Source organism: Erinaceus europaeus, chromosome 6, assembly GCF_950295315.1.
Source record: "Erinaceus europaeus chromosome 6, mEriEur2.1, whole genome shotgun sequence".
In the NCBI taxonomy this organism is placed as follows: domain Eukaryota; kingdom Metazoa; phylum Chordata; class Mammalia; order Eulipotyphla; family Erinaceidae; genus Erinaceus; species Erinaceus europaeus.
The window spans coordinates 8,939,430-8,954,253 of NC_080167.1; the positions used below are offsets into that span (position 1 = coordinate 8,939,430).

Below are 14,824 nucleotides of genomic sequence, written 5' to 3' on the forward strand. Positions count from 1 at the left end.
AGGATCTCCCATAACTCTTATGACACCAGTCCAGGAAGTAATACTACTGTCATTCTCAATTTTAATGTGAGAAATGGCAGCAAGAAGCAGCAGGGTCACAAGAGCCTGTTCTCTGATTATAAAGTCATTATGCTGAATAGCAATACATTTGACTTCAGCTGCACAGGGAAGCTGCCCTGGACATTGAAGATGACTCACACAAAGCAACTGGCATATCACACATTCCTGTTCTAACCCATGCTCCAGCCCAGCCTTGGACACCTATGCAAACTTCCCATATAGACTTCAGATCTTTGATAAAAGTGATCAAGGATAGAGCTGGCCAAGGCTCTCATGTGCTCAACCCTTTCAAAATTAAACAGATGCATGGGGAAATTAATTCCTTTGAATAATTAGTTAAATACAATGTTGAGAGTATAGTAAGCTCTGACATAGATAGGGAGGGACTCTGTATTTAATATATCCATTTACTTCATATTTCTCTCCAAGAAAAGGCACAACTTAAGGAGCACTGGAAGAAAGGAGCTATGACCCTACTTAAAATGTCATTTTCTTTTTTTCCCCCTCCAGGGTTATCACTGGGGCCTGATGCCAACACTACGAATTCACTGCTCCTGGTGGCCATTTTTTTTAATTGGATAGGACAGAGAAAAATTGAGAGGGGAAGGGAGACAAAGAGGGAGAAAAAGATAGACACCTGCAGACCTGCTTTACCAGGAGTGAGGCATCCCCCCCTGCAGGTGGGGAGCAGGGTGGGTCCTTGAGCTTAGTACTATATGCGCTTAACTGGGTGTACCACCACCTGGCCCCCTGAAAATCTCTTTCAGCAGCTAACTGAGAAAGAACAGATTACAAACCTTTGCCCCATAAACCAAAGTACATAAAAAGTGTAATTTACAAATGTCTTGATGCTAAGTTCGGCCAAGACCCAAAATAACCTACACATCCATCTCCAGAAAGGCCAGCTGACAATGCTGAGTGACTAGCTTACAGGAGAATGTTTCAGCAAGGTTTGGAACTGGAAAATAGTATTAAAAGGACCAGATTGTGTCTTGGTGTTTACCTCTGTGAAGGCATACTCCATGCATTCTCTGTTTTCAGGCCTTAGACCATTTCCAGCCTCATAGGACTTTCTAAGAGAGAAAGATAAATGAGTGGAAAAGCATGAAATTCTCTCCCATTTCCCATGCCCACAGCCAAAGTCAGGCTGTTTGATCCAGGAGATCATAAATGAGCTATCCCAAGTCACCCCTAGAGGCCCTTAATTGCAAGCAAAGTGCTTAAGAAGTGAACAGGTGGTCCTTGCAACTCTAAGGAGAAAAGTAACCATAACTAGATCCAGCCAAGAAATGAATTTCCTAAGTACACCACTTAGCAAACAGTACAGAAAATAACAGTGGGTGGGGTGTGATCAGAAGTCAGAAGGAAGAGGGGAATGCAGGACTCTGGGGGCGGACAAGCTGGAGAGAGACCGATGAGAATGAGGAGGAGCATCTAGAAGGAGTGGCAGGTGGCACTGGGTATCTTGGAGTGTGGAGGTGAAACCTTAGAATCCCAGGGTGGGGCAGTGGCACCCTCAGTTGAAGGCACATGTTACAATGTGCAAGGAGCTAGGTTCAAGCCCCCAGTCCCTACCTGAAGGGGGAAAGCTTCACAAGCAGAGAAACAGTTCTCTGACAGACACATGACTTGTCTCCAGTTTCTTGGCTTTTCTCTCAGAAAGCCATTTTCCAAACAGCAGCCAAAGTAAATTTTTTCTTTCTTCCTTTCTTCCTTCCTTTTTTTTTTTTTTTCTGAGAGAGATAGAAATCAGAGTAGAAACTACAATTTTATATGGTCCCAGGGATCAAACCCAGGACCTCACTCTACTGCTGAGTCATTTGCCCAACTCCAGAGGAATCTTTTAAATAAATGTATATATACACATACATATTTGTTTATTGGGGAGACGAGGGAGAAAGGGAAAGCACCAGAATACCACTCTGGCACACTGGAGATCACTCTGGACCGCCTTCGTGTTATAGAGTCCAGTGCTTTATCCACTGTGCCACACCCTCGGCCACACAGAGTCATCTTTGTAAAGCATAAAGTGGATGCCCGTTAATAGCTCACCCAGCACAACACAGACCTTGTGGTGTGAGGCCCTGGATTCGAGCCCCAGCGCTCCATGAGAGCACCATAGGCAGCACCTGGGGAAGTCATGGCTGGTGAAGGTATACTGTAATGTTGCTTTTCCCTATCTGCCTCTCCCTCTCCCTCTCCCTGAAAGAATGTTTTAAATGACCCAGGAAAGCCTCTCAGCAGTGATATCACACATACACAAAGCCTTGGGTTCCTTAGCAGTGTAAAAAAAAAAAAGTTATACAAGTATAAATAAAGGCACAAATGGAAGCATAGTACTTCACAGCAGCAGACCCCTAGGTGACTTCCCACTAACTTTCTGGGGAAACTTCCAGCTACTTGGCAGCTCCTGCCCGGGAGGCCCTGGTGACCCAGCCACTGCCCAGCTCTAAGGCCTCCCATCTCCTCCCCTCACCACTGTGCCCATTCCCACCCCAAACACACCCCCACTTATCTTTCCTTGCCTCAAACATGCCACACTTCTTCCTGCCTCAAGGCCTCTGCTTCCTTCCAGATCTACGTGCCCAGCACCTTCTCACCAAAGGTTTGAAGTCCACGTGGAAAGCAACCTCCTCTTCCTTATGACTTGTTCAGGCATCTGTCCACATGTCAAATCACCAGTGAGGCCTCTCTAGACATCTTGCCTGAGGGACTCTGCCCAACGCCACCACACACCCACATCAGTAGCCCCATATGAGACCATCCCCTTTTACTTCTCAAAAGAATAGGACACATAGTTGCCTTGTTTGTTTGTTTATTTTTGGACATCTCTAGGGCTTCACACTCCAGGCTGACCTTTTTCAGATAGAGACAGAGAAGCAGAGAGAGAAAGAGAAAGAGAGACCACAGCACCATAACTTCCTCCCCTGCCTTGAGGACCAGGCTCGAAGCAGGGTCTTGAACATGGCAAAGCAGCCAAGTGAGCTATTCTGCCAGCTTCACTTTGTTGCCTTTATCCACCATTCTCTCTCCAGTGTCTAGAACAGTGTAAGATAAATGTGATGAATGAGTCTTACTAACTCCATCATCCCACACTGGCAGTGTTTACCCTTTTTGCTGAAGCAGGAACATTTGCTAGGTTGTTGACTTTTTTTTTCATTTAGTACTGGACATTAGCAGACTGTTCTTTCTTCTGTGAATCTGTCATTGAACCATTGCCATGTGTGTGTGTGTGTGTGTGTGTGTGTGTGTGTGCGTGCGCGCGTTAGGTGTTTGTGTGGTTATAAATATATCACAAGTAGACAGTCTGGGAGAAAGGGGAGAGGGATCCCAAGTGACTGTTGCCTTCCTTTTATTTTTTTTTTTGTCTTCATTTATTTATTGGGTATAAACAACCATAAATCAAGAGAGAAAGGGGAGACCAAGAGGGAGAAAGGCAGAGAGACACCTGCAGCCCTGCTTCACCACCTGCAAAGCTTTCCCCCTGCAGGTGGAGACCAGGGGCTCAAACCCAGGCCCTTGCGCATTGTACTGTGTGCACCACCGCCCAGCTGCATGACTGTTGTCTTCCTAATACACCCTTTTTCCCTCCTCGAAACTTCTCCACAGTCCAAGTCTGTCCCAAGGTTGTTTTTTTATTATTATTATTCTTTACCAGAGTGCTCAGCTCTGGCTTATGGTGGTGCAGGAGATTGAACCTGGGACTTCGGAACCTCAGGCATGAGAGTCTCTTTGCATAACCATTATGCTATCTACCCCTGCCCTCCCAAGTTTTATATGTAGATAAATGTTAATACATCTGTGTAATGCTTGTGATAGAAAAAAATACTGGGGGTCGAGACAGAGAAAGAGAGGGACCGAGAAACAGGCATCTCTGAGACCCAAGGCAGGTTTATTGAGATAAAAACTGAGAAGGACCAGCAGACAAAGGAGTCAGACCAGTCCCCTCCCTTACAGGCCAGGAAGCTTTATACCTGAGTAAAAAGGGGAAGGAAATGGGGCAGGAAGGGTGGGTGGTCAGGTGTTGTGATTTGGGTGAGAGTAGAGGGTGGCCTGAGGTGGCTTCATTCCATCTTGTCTTGCCGAAGATGCTAGGTGCCATACAGTCACTTTGCCCCTCGATACCTCCTGTTTTTGTCTTGAGACCTCTGTGACACACTGGACATGTCTGATTTTTGTGGCAGTCAGTTCCTCATTCGAGGCAGGTCTCTCAGCGTATATATTATACATATGTTATATATCATCCTGTGACTGTCTATAAATAACAAAATGACCTGCATACTCAGAAACTCTGGGCATCACTGAGACGTCCAATCATGGGTGACCTGGCCAGCACTGCCACAGGGGGAGCGGATTCCTGGCTGAACTCCAAGGACCAGCCCATCAGAGTGCCTTCAGTACAGAGGTTCTCAGCAAGCCGTGCCTGGTCAGTGGGAGACAAAACCCCTTGGTTGATGTCCCAGCAGAGCCCAGCTCCACCTTCTCAATAACCTGCCAGCCACCTCCCCACGTCTGCCCTTTATCTGCCTCAGGACTTGTGGGGAGCTTCGGCAAGCCTGAGCCAGCTCAGCAAGTTCAGGTCCTCCGCATTTCTATTTTGTGCTGGCCAAAAGAACAGAGGAAAATATGCTTCTGAGAGAAATTGTGATGATCCCGGAGAAAGTGAGACTTGATATGCGGGCCTTTTCCAAGACTTCCTGTGGTTGGCTCCAGAGGTGCCCACATCAGCAGCCCCACAGCGCCCCCTGCTGGATATGGGCCTGCGCTCATTCCCTTCTAGGGCCAGAAGCAGGGATGATGATGCTTTGCTCTCTGGGAGCCCAAAAGCTGGCAGGGTCAGTCATGCAAGTTCGTATATAACAAAGGATGTGCCCCCAGAGGGCAGAATCTGCCCACGGGAGAAGAGGAGATTTCAGGCCCTAACGCTGCTGTCCACAATCTCAGTCGCCAAGTTCCCCACTACTTGACTCCCCACCCCACCCCTCCAAAAAAAAAAATAGAAGTGCCAGCACAAGTATTTTTTTAATAATGGTGGCTATTTGCAGCACAAAGGGGCTCTGGGCTATGCCAAGAGCTGCTTTAAATAGCGAGTCCCCATTGGTCTATTTAAGTGTTGATTTACATACCACAGAGAATGTAGAATCTTCAAGTTGAATAGCAAGTGTCTCAACTGAAAACCAGTTGGCAGTGAAGGAACAGCAAATCTGAAATGGGAATGTAACTCTTGTTTGTTAGTCATTAAACAATGTTTTACAAAAATCACAAGATTTCTGGAGTCTAATGCCACACCCACACATGGTGTAAGTTACCACACCCTCCAGCAAAGTTCTGTGTGTCCTCCCCAGCACTGTATTCTCACAAAGTCTAAGAGCCAGTTTGACTACTTTTTAAAATTTGTTTGCTTTAGTTGTCTGCTTTTCACGTGTGAACAAAACTGTTCAGTAGTTGTCCTTCACTTCTTTCTTACTTAGCATAATTACTTTTAGTTCCACCCATTTTGTTCCAAATGAACCAATCTTATCTTTTCTGGCTACCAAGAAAGAGGGATGTAACTCTTAAGAGAACAAAGGATATGACCTTCCGGAGTATATTCAACCCCACATGCTCAGGCTTTCTGTAAAAAGACCCTGTGTCTCTGTACCAAACTTTCAAAGGGACCAGAGGACCCATTCTTGAAACCATTCATTTAGCACAGGCCTCTTGTACCAGAAACACAGTAATCGATGCCAAGGGGCCTTGAACCTGCCTGGCTAACTAAGTTTCTCTCTAGATTTTTGCCTTAGATCCCTCCAATTTTTTAAAAACAGTGGATTCGTACACCACAGAAACCTGGGCTTAAGGCCACGTCTGTCTCCGTTTGTAGAGCAATATGAGAACCCCTGGTTGCAGGAGAGGAGAGGGTAGAGCTTGAAATGACTCTCACAGACTGGAGACCCCACCTGTCTGTGGCTTCAGCAGGGTCATGGTTGCTAAGAGAAACTCATTGGTCCTGACAGCAGAGTGTGTTCCTGCAGCTCCATGATACGGAGGTTCCTTCATCCCGTAAAGGTTTCTTGTGCACTCTCCTCAGTGCAAAGAACAGAGCAGTGGTCCAAAAAGGCAACTTCTTCTCTCTAGAGTCCAGAGGAAAAAGTGGGGGGGACACCAGAGGGGACAGGTCACAAACCCCCTAAGGAAGAAGCAAACCCCGCTGCTAGAGGTTGGATGGCATTGGTGCTGTGGAGAAAAGCCAAGTAGGTCAGGGAGAGAAAAAAGGCAAAGAGATCTCTCCTCTCTAAGGCTGGGCCCTTGGGGAGCTCCACTACCCAGAGTTAAGGGAGAGAGGAAGGAGCCAGCAACGGGGACTGAGAGGGAGCTGCCAGAGAGTGTGGGGAGCTGGAGGTGGGGCTGAACCCAGGGGAGGACGCTGAGGCAGAGATAGCAGCTACGTCCAGTGCTGCTCTGAAGCCCAAGATAAACACTGGGCACCCATCGGGTCACTGCATTTCAAGGAAGAGCTCTCTGGTGCCCTCGCTCAGAGCCATGGGGTGGGCTTGGAGGGGTTGGGTAAGAGAGTGGCAGGAGGAGCTATCAGCCAGGAGGACAGACACAGGGACTACAGGAAGGAGCAGTAGCTGCTGGCCCTGACCCAACTGTCCGCTGCCCTCCCTCCAACTTCTTCCAGCCGATCCACCATCTTCGTGCGTCTCCACACCAATGGCAACCAGGAGCTGCAGTACCAACCTGGGGACCACCTGGGCGTCTTCCCTGGCAACCACGAGGACCTGGTGACTGCCCTCATCGAGCGGCTAGAGGACGCACCCCCCATCAATCAGCTGGTGAAAGTGGAGCTGCTGGAGGAGCGGAACACGGCTCTGGGTAATGACGGCAGGGTGGCACCCTCTCACCCTCTCCGGGGAGGCCCCGCAGCCTCCTGGGGGTCTGGGCAGGGTGGCACCCTCTCACCCTCTCCGGGGAGGCCCCCCAGCCTCCTGGGGGCCTGGGGAATCGCAGACCCAGCCTTCTTCCTAGCCACCCACTGGATCAGGAGCGGTTCTCTCACCTCCAGATGGTGGAAGGGAGAGTCCCCCTGCCTCCCGGCCAAGTATCTCCGCCCAACTGGTGGAGCAGATATCCATGACACAGGATGTGGTGACTTGTCACAGGCAGGGGCTGCTGCTGTCTTCAGCTGCTAGACGCCAAGCTGGATGGGCGCCCCTGTTCTCACTTCCTTCATCACCTCCGTACCACTGCCCACCAGCTAGACAGAAGCCGGGTCCATCTCTGCTGAGAAAGGCCCTGTCTGGAACTTGGTGGCCCACTCGGGCTGGCACCACACTTCTGGCCTCAAAGTACCAGCCTGTCAGTGACCAGCCCTTTCCTCCCTGCAGAAGAACTTTCAAAGTTGTGTGGGGATAGGGGAGAAGTCACCCTGTACACTTCATGCCCTGCTGTGAGTGACACCCTAGGAGCCCTAGCAGCACATGGCACTGCCAGGAGAGCACCAGGGATGCTGGGGTGGTGCCAGGCTGTGTCTCCTCCCTATCTGCCCCTCCCTCACCACCCTCCAAAATAAAATAAGACAAAAAGTTAGCTGGGGGAGTCCATTCAGAGCTACCAAGCAGGTGAAAAGCCTCAGGTTCACTCCTTAGCGCTGCAGAAAAAAGGCAAAAAGGCAAAGGCAGATGGGCTTCAGAAGCCCAGAAAGTGCCACTTTAGAGAGAAATGTGTGTTCAATAAAACCTACCCAGTCAGCGGTTGCATTGGGCTATGTGTCCTGTCCTCAGTAAAGTATAGACTTGTGTTGGGGGGGGGGGGTGCCTTGAATGAAAACCCCAGAGGCGCTGTGATGCAGTGCTTGCACCAAGGTCTGGAGCAAACCTGCCTGACTTCATACTGAGCAGCTGCGTGACCTTGGGCAAGTCCCTTAACCTCTCTGCGCTCCCTTGCTTTCACCACTGCAAAAGGAGAGATGATAACCACGCCCGCCACCACCACATAGGGTTGCTGTGAGGAATAAGTGAGTTAGTGACATGTGCTGAGGACAGCCCTGGCCGTCTAGGTAGAGCTAGGCGAGTGTGAGGCATTGTCATTTCAAACACGGAGTCGCTCTCAGAGTGAGAAGCTGACACCGCTGCTAGACAGGTGGAGCCAGAATGGACCCGTAGCCCACGTTCCCTTAGTGGCTCACTGGGTGGAATACTCCCCAGGGCACCCAGATGATTTTCATACTGTTTTTCTATGTTTGTTTTATTTTATTTGCTCTGTTGACTTTGGAGGTTCTCCTTACACATAGAAGGTGATCTCATGGTCCCCAGGACCCCAGGTGAACATGTGGGGTAGATGTGGAACATGGAAGGTGGATACCCCACACACACACCAGCCAAGGGGCTTCTTGGGTCTGGGACAGCTCAGTTCACCCAGTCCATGCTCTGCCCCAGGGCAAAGCCCTCAGTGGGCGAGTGCTGGAACTCTTGCTCCCCCACCCACGCTCTCCCCACCCCTTTGTGCCTCCCCAGGAGTTATCAGTAACTGGACGGACGAGCACCGCCTGCCGCCCTGCACCATCTTCCAGGCCTTCAAGTACTACCTGGACATCACCACGCCACCAACACCGCTGCAGCTGCAGCAGTTTGCCTCCCTCGCCACCAGCGAGAAAGAGAAGCAGCGCCTGCTGGTCCTCAGCAAGGTGGGCCCTGACCTCCAGCCACCCCCGGGCACCTGTCACTAACTACTCAGAGAGCGCTGCTGTTGTCAGGACAGTTTTCCGACAGATGGCAGTCGTGAGCAAGGGCCATCCTCAGCTACTGATGGTTTGCAGCCAGCTGCCATGTTGGCTGGTCCACCTTACTTAGGGAGTCAGTCCTCACTGACTCCCCTCCCCTCATTCTAAGACCTGACAGAGTGAGGGTGACCCCAGTGAGTCTGCATTCTCACTGTTCTAGCTTTTTCCCACCTCACTCAGAAACCCTTGAGTTTCCTTCCATCAGTTCCATCTCAAGCCGCTCTTAGAATGTAAGGAAACAGAATCCCATGGCAGAGGGGCTGTAGGTAAGACAGCAAGATATGAAAGGCCTCTTATGTTAACGTGAACCAAGCACTGCTTCCACGACCCTGGTTTAGAAACCAAGGACTTCAGTAAGAGACCTAGCTGGGAAGCCTACCGAGGCTTCTCCTGGGAGGGGGGGTGAGTGCACCCCTTCCACCCCAGCAAGCAAGCCGCAAGCAAGAAACAGATTGTCTTCCTTCTGCTGGGCAGGGGCAGAGGGTCAGATGGTGGGGAGTGGGCGTGAGGGAGCAACTGATTCTGGGAGTGCACAGTATTTAAAAATAAGAAAACAAAGTCAGAGTCAGGCGGTAGCGCAGTAGGTTAAGCGCAGGTGGTGCAAAGCACAAGGACCAGTGTGAGGATTCTGGTTCGAGGCCCCGGCTCCCCACCTGCAGGGGAGTCACTTCACAGGTGGTGAAGCAGGTCTGCAGGTATCTTTCTCTCCCCCTCTCTGTCTTCCCCATCTCTCTCCATTTCTCTCTGTCCTATCTAACGACGACAACATCAGTACTAACAATAATAACTACAACAACAATAAAAAGACAACAAAGTCAACAAAAGGGAAAACAAATAAATAAATAAAATTACAAAAAAAAAATTTAAATAAGAAAACATAGACCAAAGGAAGCATTCAGAGCTGTCAGTGGTTACCTCTAGAAAGCTGGAAACAGATTGGAGAAGTGAAACTGGAGAGCATTATTCTTCATCACAACCTTTGCAGAATTATTTCACTTTTAAACTGTAGACAGGTGTGACTTAGAAAAAAAAATGTCAAGGTAATTGGAGGCGGGAAGTAACTAATGTAGAGGCCAGGGATTACACTGTTTGCATTGGGTTACTTAATGTAGAATTTGATATAACTGTATGTTTTATTAGCCCATTTTTTTAGATCTTCTCTTTTTAAATTTTATTAGTGATTTAATATTGATTTACAAAATTACAAGATAACGGGTATAACTCTGCACCTTTCCCACCACCAGAGTTCTGGGTCCCCATTCTCAAAGTTGTAGATATGGGTTAACTATTATTTCTGCAACTATCTGACTATATTTGTATACATTTGCCCGTTATTCCCCTATCATCCCACATTCTCTTTCTTTCCAAGTCACACACACACACACACACACACATCTATTACTACATCTAAATGTCCCTCCCTTTTTCCTCTTCTCTCTCCGGGTCCTGATGGAGTTGGAGTTCAGAGCCCTTTGACCTTTTCTTCTTAGACTCAAAAATGGGATTAAATATGCAATGTTTATTATTATTATCAGTAGTAGTAGTACTGAAACACCTGTATGAGAAGAAATAGGAAAAGGAACCAGATAAGGATGGAAGAACCATTATTGACTCAAAACAAGCCTGACCACAGTGAAAGGGAAGGGAGACACATTAAGTGGGAGCTTCTTAGGAGGTGACTGAGGTGAATGAGGTGACCTGTGTGAGTGTCAAGTGGCTATTGGTGTCAGAGACCAGCTGCTGGGCTCTTGGGCAGTCGAACCCTGCAGCCAGAGACAGGGAGGCTGGAGGTCCGGGCACCCTCCCAAGGACGCTGTTCCCTATCAGCAGGGGTGATTTGGGGGGTCCTGGGAAAAAGCTTTGCTAGCCAATGTTTTTTTTTTAATTTTTATTACTTATTTTCCCTTTTGTTGCCCTTGTTGTTTTATTGTTGTTGTTGTTATTAATGCCATTGCTGTTGGATAGGACAGAGAGAAATGGAGAGAGGAGGGGAAGACAGAGAGGGGGAAAGATAGACATCTGCAGGCCTGCTTCACTGCCTGTGAAGTGACGCCCCTGCAGGTGGGGAGCTGGGGCTGGAACTGGGATCCTTACGCCGGTCCTTGTGCTACTCGCCATGTGCACTTAACCCACTGCACTATGCCCGACCACCAGCCAATGCTTTTATAAAGGTTCCTCCCTCCAGAATCTGAGCTGCCTATAATCAATAAGAGAGTGCCATGGGCAGCTTCTGGGGTACACAAGTCCCAGAGTCCCACAGGTTCTCTGTCCCCTGGTGTAATACTTGGGCTTTGCTGTCCACACCCCTGATCATGACGCTTCACACCCAGCCTGTTCCTAGGTCTCCCGTTCCACCCTTGCATCTGACTCAGGCTCCCCTAGCCTTGCAGATCTCCAGGTGGAAAGACTGCAGCCCCCGCCACAGGGCACTGCTCTCAACCTTTGTGGCTGGCAGGGGAGTGCTGCAGTCAGGAACACAGATCCCAGAGTCAGGCTGTCTAGAGGGGGGTCAGTCAACTCTTCCCACAGAGGGCCAGGTGGGGAACATTCCAGGGGCGATGTCCACTTCGCCCCCCACCTAGCCACTCCACTCTGCATGGTAGCCCAAGGCATGAGCAGTGCATAAATGGGTGGACATCGATTTGGGGCTGAATTCCAAACCCAGGTTTGTCACCTTCTAGCCACTGTGTAGATCCTCTGGCTTCTCACCCACAGAGCAATGGAGTAGGGCCCGCAAAATAGCTCACGTGGTTAGTGCGCTGCTCTGCCATGTGCATGGCCCAGGGTCAAGCCAGGCCCCCACTGCATTGAAGGAAGCTTCGGTGTTATTTCCACCACCACCACCACCACCCTTTCTTTCTGTCTATTAAAAGAAAAAAGGGGAGTTTTACCCCTCTTATCCTGTGGGGTTTTTGTTGTTGTTGTTTTGCTTTTTAGCAGAGCACTGCTCAGTTCTGGCTTATGGTGGTACAGGGGATTGAACCTGGGACTTTGGAGCCTCAGGCATGGAAGTCTGTTTGCATAACCATTATGCTCTCTACCCCTGCCCTCCTATGGTTTTTGTCAGTGTTTCCCTTGTATAAATAAAAATTTTTAAAAAGAGAGAGAGAGAGAAAAGGGAAAGGGGGAAAAAGGCAATGAAGCAATCAGACTTACATCATAATGTTCTTGTGAGAATTAAAATCTGGTCCAGAATCACGAAGGGGGGTGTGCTGTTACTCTGTCTACCTCTCCCACCCCCTGCCACAATTTCCTGAGACCTTCCTGGGAAGTGGCCCCCCGGAGCTGGGTGAGAGTTCTCCTCTGTTCTCCTCCTTGGCACAGGGCTTGCAGGAGTACGAGGAATGGAAGTGGGGCAAGAACCCCACCATCGTGGAGGTGCTGGAGGAATTCCCGTCTGTGCAGATGCCCGCCACCCTGCTGCTGACCCAGCTCTCCCTGCTGCAGCCGCGCTACTACTCCATTAGCTCCTCCCCTGACATGTACCCAGACGAGGTGCACCTCACGGTGGCCGTTGTCTCCTACCACACTCGAGGTGGGTAGGGGGCAGAGGGCACCTCCCGGAGGGGCCTCCGCAGGTCGGCCCGGTCCCAGGTCCCCCAAGAGAGGCCCAGGGAAATGGCAGAGAAGACTGACGGTGCCCATAAGGTGACCTCAGCCTCGTGCAGAAACAGGAAGGAGGCCAGGGCTGGCAGAGCAGCTCACATGGACAGTGTCCTGCTGCGCCATGCGTGCTGCCCAGGTTTGAGCCCGGCCCACACTGCACTGAAGGAAGTTTCAGTGCCGTGGCCTCTTTCCTTTCTCTGTCTCATCCCAGAGTAGTGAAGCCTCCCAAATGACCCCCCAAAAAAGAGAAAAAGTAGGAAAGAGGCCAGATAGGTATTTGAAGGTGTCCTCTGTGGAACCAGGGAGCTGTCTCAGTGCCATGCTCCCCCAGCTACCAACCCAGGACTGAATAAGGCCAAGTGTGCATGTTTGTGCACATGCTCTGTCATGGAATTTCTTATGAAATTCTGGACTCAGAAAATTTGAAATTTTTAAAATTTAGACTCGGAGCAGCTCGGTGACAGAGGACATGCCTTGCATGTGTGAGGTCCTGGTTTGGTTTGGTTTGGTTTGGTTTTGCCTCCAGGGTTATTGGTGGGGCTCGGTGCCTGCACCAAATCTACTGCTGCTCCTGGAGGCCATCTTTCCCATTTTGTTGCCCTTGTTGTTGCCCTTGTTGAGGTTATTGTTATTGTTACCATTGATGTTGTTCTTGTTGTATAGAACAGAGAGAGATTGAGAGACAGGGAAGGGAAGAGAAAGATAGACACCTGCAGATCTGCTTCACTGCCTGAAAAGTGACCACCCTTGCAGCTGGGGAGCCAGGGGCTCGAACTGGGATCTTTACTCCAATCCTCGCGCTTGGCACCATCTGTGCTTAACCCTGGGTTTGATCCCCAACCGTGCATGAGAGCCTCTTCCAGAGCATGAGAACCCCCCCCTCCACCTTGCTGCTCCTCATTCCCTCACTCCCCCCCCCACCAGGCAGCAGTTAGAAGAAGTCACCACCATGCACCCACTCTGAGGAAGGGTGCCCCCTGTGCACATACAACCAGCTTACTGTGAATCAAACCCCTTGACCTTCAGACCTTCCCTCCTTGATGAAGTAGTTGGAATGCAGGGTGCACTAGAGCTCTGAGCCTGGGGCCCAAGAATAAAGGGACCAAAGCCGCACACGCCCCCAGTGAGGAGGCTGGAATCTCACCCAGCCTCACTCAAGAAGCCCTGGGCAGCTGCATGGCTGCAGGCTCATCCTGGCTGACCATCTCTGTCCCCTTCAGAGTAGGGGTCTAGACAAGGCAGAAGCATGGCAGTGCAGAGGGGAAGGGCCCAGAGGAGAAGGGTCAGGGTCCAGCACTGAGCCAGACCACCTTGTCCACTTTCTAGATGGAGAAGGTCCGATTCACAACGGCGTGTGCTCCTCCTGGCTCAACCGAATCCAGGCAGAGGAAGTGGTGCCCTGCTTCGTGAGAGGGTGAGTGACACAGAGAAAAGCAGCTGCCCTGAGGTGAGCTGGTGTCCTGAGACACAGCCTGCGAGGTCTTGGGAATTTTCAGACAAGTGGAAAACTTTCCCGCAAGCCTCCTGGTCCCGCCTCGCACCTGTCCCCCGGATTCTTACAATCCCCCCTTCACACCATCAGAGCTTCTCCTCCCCAACCAGATTTTCAAGACTACTCCTTCCCACAGTTCAGAATAATGTGGTGAGCACTGAAATTGTACGAGGGTAGATTTCATGTTAATTGTTCTTACCATAACCAATCAATCCAGCAAACACTATAACTTTTATTTTGTTCTTTGCCACCAGGGTTACCCAAGATGAATCACCACTCCTGTTTCTCTCCCCCCCCCCAATTTGGTAGGGCAGATAGAAATTGAGAGGGAGGGAGAGAAAGAGAGATACCTACAGACCTGCTGCACTACTGTCCTGTAGGTGGGAAGCAGGGGCTTGAACCCACACCCTCCTGCATGGTGATGTTTGCACTCAGCCAGGTGTGCCACCTTCTGGTCCCAGTACTATAACTTTAATGTTACAGTAAAGCACAGCGAGCGTATCTGAGCTCAGGCTCAGGGCAGGTACTTGCTTTGTCAGTCAACGGTGACTCTGTGTGAAGCCAACTTGGGCTGTCTTTCTCTCAGCCATGGAGAGTGGCGTGTCAGTGGGCGGGTCCACATGCCATCAGCATCAGGGTCTCGGGGTGCTTGCAAACACCTGAGAATCCCGAGCCTGCATTGGCTGTGCTGCCCAGGAATCTGCCCCCCTCCTCCACCCCCAGGAGACTCCTCTGTACACTAAAGCCCCCGAGACTTCCTGATGGATACATTAGGGGTTGTCAGCCAAGGGCAATTTAGGCACTCAAGGGATAGGAGGTATTAGGGGCTGTGACAGCTGGGGGACACTCTGTCACCTGGTAGGTAGCAGTAAGGGGTGCTGCTATCCTGATGTGCACAGAAT

General features: G+C 50.2%; 1 protein-coding gene across 1 annotated transcript in view; it reads left to right on the forward strand.

Moving 5' to 3' along the window:
• NOS1 (nitric oxide synthase 1) overlaps window positions 1–14,824 on the forward strand; it is a 177,343-nt gene that overhangs the window by 154,187 nt on the left and 8,332 nt on the right. The window contains exons 22-25 of the mRNA XM_016190669.2: window positions 6,725–6,918; window positions 8,559–8,728; window positions 12,149–12,359; window positions 13,757–13,844. Coding sequence (XP_016046155.1) covers window positions 6,725–6,918; window positions 8,559–8,728; window positions 12,149–12,359; window positions 13,757–13,844 — 663 coding nt within the window. The remainder of the gene's footprint in view (window positions 1–6,724; window positions 6,919–8,558; window positions 8,729–12,148; window positions 12,360–13,756; window positions 13,845–14,824) is intronic.